Source organism: Triturus cristatus, unplaced genomic scaffold (genome assembly GCF_964204655.1).
Source record: "Triturus cristatus unplaced genomic scaffold, aTriCri1.1 SCAFFOLD_207, whole genome shotgun sequence".
In the NCBI taxonomy this organism is placed as follows: domain Eukaryota; kingdom Metazoa; phylum Chordata; class Amphibia; order Caudata; family Salamandridae; genus Triturus; species Triturus cristatus.
This window is the reverse complement of record NW_028187522.1, coordinates 1,085,775-1,097,149: the sequence shown is the minus strand read 5'-3', so window position 1 is coordinate 1,097,149 and position 11,375 is coordinate 1,085,775. Positions and strand designations below refer to the sequence as shown.

The 11,375-nt window shown below is 41.9% G+C and overlaps 1 protein-coding gene across 1 annotated transcript; it reads left to right on the top strand.

The window, feature by feature from the left end:
- Window positions 1-8,105: 8,105 nt before the first annotated feature.
- LOC146771108 (uncharacterized) lies at window positions 8,106-9,523 on the top strand. The gene is made up of 2 exons (XM_085640351.1): window positions 8,106-8,309; window positions 8,882-9,523. The coding sequence occupies exons 1-2, from the start codon at window positions 8,106-8,108 to the stop codon at window positions 9,521-9,523; spliced, it is 846 nt and encodes a 281-aa protein (XP_085496477.1).
- The last annotated feature ends 1,852 nt before the right edge of the window (window positions 9,524-11,375 follow it).

Sequence of the window (11,375 nt, the reverse complement as noted above, 5' to 3'; positions counted from 1 at the left end):
TCGCTTGTAAATACTGTGCATGATTCTACATGGAAAGGAGCTGGGTGTGTGCTAAGAGTCTGCTTCTGCACCAAAAAATCGCTCCCCCTTTTTCCTACTAATGCAACTGTGAAATCACCAGAGCAAAACGCAATAAATCTCTGCCTGTAATTCCTATTTGCACACAGAGTCATGTTTTCACATTAGTCACAAAACGAAATTTCTTTGCCAATTTGAAAGCACACTTACTGCTCTTTTTTTTTGGCAAGTGATAATCACTTTTACAGACTGACACATTATGAATCCACTTTTCAGATTTTTTAAAAAGCCCATGTCCAGACTGCTTTTTCAGACCACCACCATGTGTATCCTGGGTGACTGCCTACACTCCAGCAAGGGCAACCAGCCTTAGTGATGCTGAATGTATTTGCATTACAGACTGAAACCTCAAACCCCACTCGCTTGTAAATACTGTGCATGATTATACATGGAAAGGAGCTGGGTGTGTGCTAAGAGTCTGCTTCTGCACCAAAAAATCGCTCCCCCTTTTTCCTACTAATGCAACTGTGAAATCACCAGAGCAAAACGCAATAAATCTCTGCCTGTAATTCCTATTTGCACACAGAGTCATGTTTTCACATTAGTCACAAAACGAAATTTCTTTGCCAATTTGAAAGCACACTTACTGCTCTTTTTTTTTGGCAAGTGATAATCACTTTTACAGACTGACACATTATGAATCCACTTTTCAGATTTTTTAAAAAGCCCATGTCCAGACTGCTTTTTCAGACCACCACCATGTGTATCCTGGGTGACTGCCTACACTCCAGCAAGGGCAACCAGCCTTAGTGATGCTGAATGTATTTGCATTACAGACTGAAACCTCAAACCCCACTCGCTTGTAAATACTGTGCATGATTCTACATGGAAAGGAGCTGGGTGTGTGCTAAGAGTCTGCCTCTGCACCAAAAAATCGCTCCCCCTTTTTCCTACTAATGCAACTGTGAAATCACCAGAGCAAAACGCAATAAATCTCTGGCTGTAATTCCTATTTGCACACAGAGTCATGTTTTCACATTAGTCACAAAACGAAATTTCTTTGCCAATTTGAAAGCACACTTACTGCTCTTTTTTTTTGGCAAGTGATAATCACTTTTACAGACTGACACATTATGAATCCACTTTTCAGATTTTTTAAAAAGCCCATGTCCAGACTGCTTTTTCAGACCACCACCATGTGTATCCTGGGTGACTGCCTACACTCCAGCAAGGGCAACCAGCCTTAGTGATGCTGAATGTATTTGCATTACAGACTGAAACCTCAAACCCCACTCGCTTGTAAATACTGTGCATGATTCTACATGGAAAGGAGCTGGGTGTGTGCTAAGAGTCTGCTTCTGCACCAAAAAATCGCTCCCCCTTTTTCCTACTAATGCAACTGTGAAATCACCAGAGCAAAACGCAATAAATCTCTGGCTGTAATTCCTATTTGCACACAGAGTCATGTTTTCACATTAGTCACAAAACGAAATTTCTTTGCCAATTTGAAAGCACACTTACTGCTCTTTTTTTTTGGCAAGTGATAATCACTTTTACAGACTGACACATTATGAATCCACTTTTCAGATTTTTTAAAAAGCCCATGTCCAGACTGCTTTTTCAGACCACCACCATGTGTATCCTGGGTGACTGCCTACACTCCAGCAAGGGCAACCAGCCTTAGTGATGCTGAATGTATTTGCATTACAGACTGAAACCTCAAACCCCACTCGCTTGTAAATACTGTGCATGATTCTACATGGAAAGGAGCTGGGTGTGTGCTAAGAGTCTGCTTCTGCACCAAAAAATCGCTCCCCCTTTTTCCTACTAATGCAACTGTGAAATCACCAGAGCAAAACGCAATAAATCTCTGCCTGTAATTCCTATTTGCACACAGAGTCATGTTTTCACATTAGTCACAAAACGAAATTTCTTTGCCAATTTGAAAGCACACTTACTGCTCTTTTTTTTTGGCAAGTGATAATCACTTTTACAGACTGACACATTATGAATCCACTTTTCAGATTTTTTAAAAAGCCCATGTCCAGACTGCTTTTTCAGACCACCACCATGTGTATCCTGGGTGACTGCCTACACTCCAGCAAGGGCAACCAGCCTTAGTGATGCTGAATGTATTTGCATTACAGACTGAAACCTCAAACCCCACTCGCTTGTAAATACTGTGCATGATTATACATGGAAAGGAGCTGGGTGTGTGCTAAGAGTCTGCTTCTGCACCAAAAAATCGCTCCCCCTTTTTCCTACTAATGCAAATATAAAATTACCAGAGTTGTACACAATAAATCTCTGCCTATATTTCCCAACATGTGTAACCTGGGTGACTGCCTACATTCCACGAAGGGCAACCAGCCTTAGTGATGCTGAATGTATTTGCATTACTGAGTCCAACCTCAAACCCTTAAACTATTCTTTTTTTATACCAATACACCTTAATTTATCGTGAAAACATAGTCCATATTATTTTACATGTTCCTCACATTTAAATTTCTCCCAAAACAGAAAATAATAAACACAACTTCAACAAAAAGAATTACATTTCTATTATTCATTTCTTAATTTACCATATACATCTCCTCTCAAACTCTAAACTCACCTTTAAAATTAGTTAGTTGTGAAAGAAATGTGGCACTCAAACAGCAGATTATCAGAGCCAGGATCTCTGTTCTCTACACCTCTCTCCTCTCAGCAGAACCAGATAATGGCAAAGTTTCCCTCTATTTTTCCACACATATACATGTAAGTTTCAAATCTCAGTGCTTCCCCCTTTTTTTCAAATGTAATCACACATTTCTATTGGTTGAAAACCAACCCTTTTCCAAAAGTACCCTTCCCCCAACTTGACTTCTGCCTAGTACCCTTCCCCCAACTTGACTTCTGCCTGCTACCATAGCAACAGCTCATGGAACACTGCTGTGTGGAGTTAGGTCAGAAGTTCGCCAAACAATGTTTCAATTCCACAGAGCAAGAGTGCTTGACTTTTCAAACCTTACAGCAAATCCATAGTACTGTTCTTTGGTAACACATTTTTCTGTACCAATACAAAACATGCTTCTATAAATTTACACATACAGCCTAGTTTTTAGTGTAGAATGGTATGAAACAGCCAATCAGTTCTTTTTTTTTATAAAAAAATATGTATGCCTCCATTTCCAAACTGTCTTTCATTTCTTTTTACCATTCTACTGAATTACACCTCCTGAGTGCATCCAGATCTCCTTTGAAGATGTTCACAGTGTGGATTGTAGGACACAGCTATGTCTTCTGGAGTGAAAAGTTTGCAGAGAAAACAGGTATTGTGAGAGACCTTGCTTTGCCAAATGTAGACATTAAATGGATTGGTCAGAGAGGGTTAAAGTGGCACCAATTGATGCCATTGGTGAAATCCTTCTTGCAAATCCAACACCCTGACCTCATAATAGTGCACTGTGGTGGCAATGACCTAGGCACTTTGACTGGGGTAGGTCTGGAAATGCTTATGAAGGACACCTTTGCACAACTGTTTTCACTTTTCCCTAAAACTGCCTTTGTGTTTTCCAACATATGCCAAAGGCAAAAATGGAACTGGTCCAATCATTTCTGTCCGCAGATTGACAAAGCAAGAAAGCACGTCAACAAATCTGTTTCTGCTTTCCTCCGTGACTATGGTATGGGTTCCATTTACCACAACAACTTGCGTTACGACATGCAAGACATTTATAGAGGAGATGGTGTGCACTTCAATGATGAAGGGAACAGAGTCTTCCTCTTGAACCTTAGACTCTGCATCGGTACTTACTTGTAGGTACCACTAAAAAATAACTTCATAAACACAACGGCTCTTTTTAGAGCCCCCTAATATCTAAACACTTAAATCTGAATTTCATTTCTTTTTTTATTTTTTTTTCCTACCGTACGCTTACAGTAAGCTTACCGTACGCGTACCCCGTGATTTTTTTTAAAATCAATAAATGTTGTCTTTGTACTTTTCTGTCCTTCTTTGACCCCCTCACAAATGTAAGGGGGTCTGTAACTCTCCTCCTTGCCCCCTTTTCTTGTTATCACTCTTTTTTTTCTGAGTGAAACACACGAAATGGCGGCCGCCGCTTCCTGGTTTCGGCCGATTAGAATGTTTACTAAGATCTAACAGCCAATCAGAATCGCGCTCGCGCACGCCACCGTACGCGTACGGTAAGCTTACGGTAAGCGTACCGTAAGCTGGCTCAGATATATATATTGATTTAAAGGCTATTTTCTCAGAATCTACTGAACAGATTTACACCAAACCTACAAAAGGCACTTCCTTGACCTGAGGACTACCTCTCTGCCAAATTTCTAGTAATTCTGTTCAGCCGTTCGGGCTGTAGCCCTGTCTAAAGGTCCTATGGAAAAATGCATGGGAAAAACGCGTTTTGGGACCCCCCTTTTATCTCAGCCCCCGCTTGACGAATCCCCCCGAGACTTTCAGGGTAGGAGCGGAGCGTAGCGCCCCACCTATTTTGAGAAATTCGCGAGGATTCGTCGACCGGCGCCAAAGTTATTCAAAATAGAAGGTTGCGGATTTCCTATGGAAACAGGGTCCTAACTATAACTACCTACTGGCGACCGCCAGTAGGTAATAAATATATATATATATATATATTGCAAACAATCACTCCATCAGGAACGACACGAACTCCTCTTGGTGGCAAACTGAAATTTATTTTAGTTCTCTCTGCTGTTAGCCATGACGCGTTTAGGCCGAACCGTCGGCCTTGATCACAGGATATAATATATTGATAGATCTCTATCTCTTCAAAGCAGTATGCAGTGTTCGCTTCAATCACAAAAACTATGGGAGCTCCTGCATAGGGACTCCATGTGCCAGTAAGTGTTGAGTAACTGAATGGCTGCAATTAGCCACAATGGCTATAGCTATGCTTAATAAGCAAATGATTCATATCTATTATAAAGTTTGGGATCTGTTAAGCGATTGAGATGGGCATGCTGATTAACAGATGTGGAAAAGGTGTACTGTACTCATGCAGATGTCTAACTACTTTTCCTTTTTTAACCGTAGGGTTTCATACCTACATGAACATCTCGGTGCTCATTTACTTCAGCCTGCTCTTTAGGAAAAGCTTTAATTTCAACTGCTCGTATTCCAACCTAATGGCATTCTGCCACACTTTTTGCCTTGAATACAGAATACAGAAAGTTAGTGCTCTAGTTGTTTGTTAGAATTATGTGGTGATTCTGCAGTTGATGGCTCGGTGGTTAACTGACCGACTCCTGCTGCTATTGGAAGTACACTTTTGACTCTGCATGTTAGCATGTTCTACTGAAACGGATGAGTAAGATATTTGAGAACAAATAGAAAGTGACCTCATTTTACCTTTATAAAGCACTAACTATAATTTCTCTGACAAGAAATCACTAATTTTGATCATTTTCGATGCAGATTCTTTAAGTTTTGCACTTTGATAGCATTAAGATGACTTCAGGTGTGTCCTAGTTTTGTCATAAAAAAAAAAAATGTTAGCGCTCTAGTTGTTCATCAGATCTTAGTGGAAAGCTGCCGTAGAATACTGGGGGATCAACACCCAGTCTGTTACTGTTAGAAGTACGTTTTACTCGATGTCAGATTTTATTCTCTCATGGGTGAGGAGAATAGTGTAAACTTATAGAAAATGTGCCCATGTTTTAGGTTTGGGAGCACTTTCCATAATCTCTGAGACAATCATGAGAGAAAACAGTTTTCTCTTAAACATGATGTATCTAATCCCAGCAGAGGATTTGCTGTTTTCACATGGTAAAAATCATGTGAGAACTCACCAGAATTTATAAAAATGAGCAGAACACCACCAGCAAAAGATTTATATTGCTACTAAAATCTCTTATCACTCTTATTCCATATTAAATTTCATATCTTTTAAAGATATGTAGTATGTGAGTGGTATCCTTAATATGACGCCTACTGCACCACCCTTTCCCGCAGGAAGCAATCTGCAAATTTAGAAAGCAGTTTAAGTACGGTGTGTCTATGCCAACGACAGTCCAGCAACCCTGTTGTTGCCAATGGGGTTTATGTATTTTAAAGACAATGCAAAATGCAGAGACCCACGGTTTAATAAATATTGACCAGTCTTCTTTGTAATCCACCTGTTATTTTTAGCCGATTTCACCGGCTGTGTAAGTGCCCTTAATAGTTCATGGGTAAGTTGAATGATAAGCAGATGATAGTTGTCAGTCGTTGATTAATTGCAGAGCCGCCTTGAGGTGAACTGACTGTGGCCTCATCTTTGCTTGCTGGCTTCTAGACGCTATCTTTTTTATCCTTCAAAGATTTAAGAGCCACTTTCTCATCTCTATTGAAATGCTGATAGGGACTTTGAATATTAGCTTCTCTTGGGCTGATTTTTGTTAGAACCCTGTTGCTTGAAAATGATCATCTCCGGTTTCATTGAGACGGAAGGTTGAATGAATGTTTACAGCTTGTGGAAGTTGGTACTATATAGAGATGCTTGTTCCTTGGGTTTGCTATGGAAGAATTTTGTGCAATTTTATTTTCCTCATGGCTTCTTGAAACTTAATTCTACGTTCAAAGAAGTCATGTCATGGGACATGTGATAGATGTAATGGTTGAGTCCAACTCTGCTCCATATCACCCTTAAAGCCAGGTTACAAGAGAAGTGCACCAGCCAAGGTCCAACTGGAAAAGGATAATGGGCGCTTCTCATAGCGTTGCTAGTACAGCCTCATGGTGGAGAGTCTCCTCTGGGTTCTCTCAGGGACACCGGCTATTATTCTTTTCCAATTGGACCTTGATTGGTATGCTTACATTGTATTTGGTCTTTTCGCCAGCGGCCACCAGCACTTTCTTACCCTAACACTATACAGTTCCAGCTTTCCTTCCTGTGTGTGCCCTCTGGCCATTGCTATCCCCTTTTGCGTTCCCACACATTCTGGTCGATTTCTTTAACACCCTTTATTCCTGAGTTGCTTGAAGAGTAGTCATTTCTGACTTCAACTTCTCGAGGATCTTTTAGATTTTACTCTTAGTCCTGATATTGATCCTTCGTTCTTATAAGGGTCGAAATGCTGTCGACTTGTAGTTCCTTAAGGCATCACTTCCAATCAGTGATAGTATTACACCTTTGGAAATTGATAAAATAACTTTTATTTGAAATCATGTGGCCACGATGAAACTTTAAGTACCCTTGATAATCACTTAGTGCAGGTACCAAAAACATTTTTTTCACACACCACAGCTCTCATTTGTCCTTCCACTATTTTATGTTCTGGAAAAAAAGAATTATTTTTGTTCACAGTTGGGCTCGTGCATTCACACACTCATTGAATTATTTATTCTTGTTCTTGATTTATTTGCATTTATTGCCTCTATAGTACTTGTTTGCTTAATAATCACATAGGAACCACTGTGTTGCCTTACATACAGACTTTAAGATGATTATTCTAAACATCTGCACACCAGCCACGGCTTGGGGGGGGGGGGGGGAGTGAGTAGTATATAGGTATAGCTTCCATCAAACTTTTCCTGGGCCGCAAAAGTGACAGGTCTGGTCGCAAACGCTGGCCGCAAAAGTGACAGGCCTGGTCTCAAACGCTGTCCGCAAAAGTGACAGGTCTGGTCTCAAACGCTGTCTGCAAAAGTGACAGGTCTGGTCTCAAACGCTGTCCGCAAAAGTGACAGGTCTGGTCTTAAATTTGACAGGTCTAGTCTTAAATTTGACAGGCCTAGTCTTAAACTTGTGGCCTTAAATTTGACAGGCCTGCCAGCAAAAATGGACAGCTGCAGGGGAACAGCTGCGGGGGCAGTCCTGAGGCCACGTGACCGTGTCGTGTTGTAGAGGTGTACGCCTCTTTTAGGGGTTGTGGCTTCTTAGAATACATATAAGCATGTGGCAAGAGCCGTGTACAGCAAGCAGACGTTTGAATACGAAAAGGGACCCACAGCCAAAATGAAGAGATACAACCCGTTCGTGAAAAGCACAGGGGTGGATGGCTCCCAGACCCTTATTAATAGATATTACCGCAGCTTAACACCGCTGGTAATGGACGAGAATGCTCAACAAGAAACACCTCGGGATATGGGCTGCGACGTTACTGGTTTTGGCACCGGCCTGTGTAGGCCTATGGAAGAACTTAGGCTCAAGGATTACGGATGTCGGATGGTCCCGGTTAAGTGCGACAGCAGCGAAAGTGAGGGATCAGGTAGTGACAGTGTGGTTGCTGGCCTCAGCTCAGTGGACATGGAGGACGTTGAAGAAGTTGTAGCACCTCCTAACACACCCGTCTGTGAAGACATGGACCTTCAGGAGAATACGGCTGCTGAGAAGGACGGTCTGCAACAGCCTGGGACAGGCGTCGAAGATGTTGGGGCCTCGCAGGACATTAACGACTCGCAAGATTTCAGAGCCGCAGCAGAGGGCGGTGATAATGCAGAGGTTAGTAGGAAAAATGTTATGAACAGGTAGTTACAAAAATGATGTATTTTATTTCTTCAACTAACGTATTGTAATTCTGTCTTCTTTTGACCCCTAGAGAGCAAAACCCTCTGGATGCACATACTTCATAATGCACTATGGTAAAGAGGCTGTAGAACCCCCTAACACACCCATCTATGAAGACATGGACCTTCAGGAGAATACGGCTGCAGAGAAGGAAGGTCTGCAACAGCCTGGGACAAGCGTCGAAGATGATAAGGCCTCGCAGGACATTAGCGACTCTCAAGATTTCAGAGCCGCCGCAGAGGGCTGTGAAAATGCAGAGGTTAGTAGGAAAATGTTATGAGCAGATAGTTGCAAAATGATGTATGTTATTTCTTCAACTAACGTATTGTCATTCTCTCGTCTTTTGAACCTAGAGAGAGACCCCCAAAAGGTCTGCTACAGAGTGGAGGCATGTGTCAGGGTGGCGACCTGCAAAAGCGAACAATGTAATTTTCAATTGTCTGTGGTGTTCAAAACAAACTGAAAGTTCCATATGTCAAAACCGTGAGGGTTGCGATAAGTGTGTATGCGGCTCTGACGCGTGTGAAAAGGAAGAGCAAGGATTGCCCGACGACGTCCGACAGGCAGTTAAGGCTTTCGCCGCGTCGGTGGTACTAAATTGTGTCAAACGGGACTATTACAGCCTTTGTCAAGGTCATCAAATCAAAGATCCTCAGCAGGCGGCGCACGAATGCTTGTGTGAATCATACAGAACAAGAACAATACGTTATATTTGTACTTTGCTAGACCCTTACAAGGTATATAAACTGCTAAGGGTTGTGTATGGTTTGTACAATGAAAAGAAATATGTCCACCCCGATATGTTGATGATCTTGATAGTGGCACTCAATGAGATCCGATACGCCTTAGACCCGAGCTCAAAACTAACCGGTATGCAGGGAATGGACACTGCTTTCAATAGAAGGATGATAGAAAGACTCATAGCAAGGCGTATGTGTAATGTGTATAAAACAAATAGACTAGCAGGGTCTTTGGCCCCCCGAAGACTGTTTTAAGTTCTTATGTAACGTTACAGGATAGCGTGTATTTAGAACAAACTAGTAGAATGTTAAACCCAAAAGGGGTGACACTGTGTTAAGTCGTACTATGCAGAATGTGAAAAGATATGAAACCAATGTCTATGATTTTGCTAATAGTCTTTATTTTTTAATAAAATGTTCTTACACAAAACAAGCGTCATTCAGTGCATTGTGTAACGGCTGATAACAAGCAGGGGGGCGTGTTAAGAAAACTTTATTACGATGCTAGGGGAGTTGGTAGCTTGGGTAGCGCCGAAGCTCTATATAGAAGGGCTGTGGATGAAAAGGAGTCGGTAAGCAGAGAAGCTGTGAAGACTTGGTTATCAGGCGAGGAGGCGTATTCACTCCATAAACCGTCCAGAAGACATTTTAAGAGCGCCCAACAAACGTTAATGCGCAAATAGATTATCAATGGCAAGCGGACATAATAAGTCTACAAGATATAGCAAAACATAACAACGGCTCTTGTTATATATTAACCGTCATAGATGTGTTGTCCAAGTACGCCTACGCAGAGGCGCTGCGTGATAAAAGTGGGGCTAGCGTCACAGCCGCTTTTAAAGCCATCTTCGATAAGGGGCGTATTCCTCAAAAACTACAAACAGACGCCGGAAAAGAATTCTTAAACAAGGCATTTCAGAAATTATTAAAGCAACACAATGTTCAACATTTTGTAACACACACGGAGGTAAAAGCAGCTGTTGTAGAACGGTTTAACAGAACCTTAAAGTCTAAGATGTGGAGGTATTTTACGACCCACAACACCTACAGATACGTGGATGTCCTGCAGGCTTTCTTAGCTGTATATAATGCCAGTTATCATAGGACCATCAAAAGGGCCCCCGAAGATGTGACACCTAGTAATTCGTTAACTGTTTGGAGAAATGTGTATGGTCGTAATTTCGATACAAAGGTGAAGAAGCCTGTTTTTAAAAAAGGTGATCACGTAAGGATTTCAAAATTGAAAGGAGTCTTCACGAAGGGTTACCAGCAGAATTTTAGCGATGAAATATTTATAGTGGAAAGTGTGGAGCTTAAGGAAGGGCTGTATATTTACAGGTTAAAGGACTACGATGGGGAAACGGTGTCTGGGGTTTTTTACAAGGAAGAGTTACAAAAAGTGCCAGATGATCCGAACAGGGTGTACAGGGTTGAAAAGGTTCTGAAAAGGAAAGGTAGCGGAGCTAAGAGCCAGGCATATGTCAAATGGCGGGGATGGCCTGAGAAATTTAACAGTTGGGTGTTGGCCAGTTCCCTGAAGGGTGTGTGAGCTCAAAACAGCTGATACGATGGAGACAAAACCCTTTTATATAACCTTACCATCCAACGCCTCTAAGGGCATGTTCCCCAACAATCAGATTTCTAATTACACCGTGAAATTGGCTAAGCCTGTGGACCTGAAAGGGGACTGGGAGGTTGCCCTAACAGAAATCCAGTACCCTAGAACATGGAATACCCTTTACAGCGGCCGAAACCAAGTTCCAATTCAAGCGTGAACAGGACCCCAAGGTCCTAAACGTATCCTTCCCTCACGGCTACTACCCAAGCGTTGTCGAAGCCATCAACAAATCCATAGCTGCCATAGAACTGCTGCCGAATATTCATCTGGTGCTAGAAAACGTTAGAAGGAAGGTGTTTCTCAAATCCATAAACCGCAATACTCTGTTTAACTGCTCCGGTAAATTAAAAAGGGTTTTAGGGACAGTACAACATGTGAAAAGTCCGGTGGAACAAGATCACACGTGCCCCGATATTAACGGGGGGTTCTACACGCTCTATGTGTATGGTGATATTGTAGAGGCTCAGAGGATCGGGGATAGTTACTCGC

Bases quoted from the DNA above. Each gene is read 5' to 3' on its own strand.
- LOC146771108 (XM_085640351.1), top strand. From the start codon at position 8,106: ATGGGCTGCGACGTTACTGGTTTTGGCACCGGCCTGTGTAGGCCTATG. The intron at 8,310-8,881 runs GTCTGTGAAGAC...TTTTGAACCTAG, and splicing joins TAGCACCTCCTAACACACCC to AGAGAGACCCCCAAAAGGTC.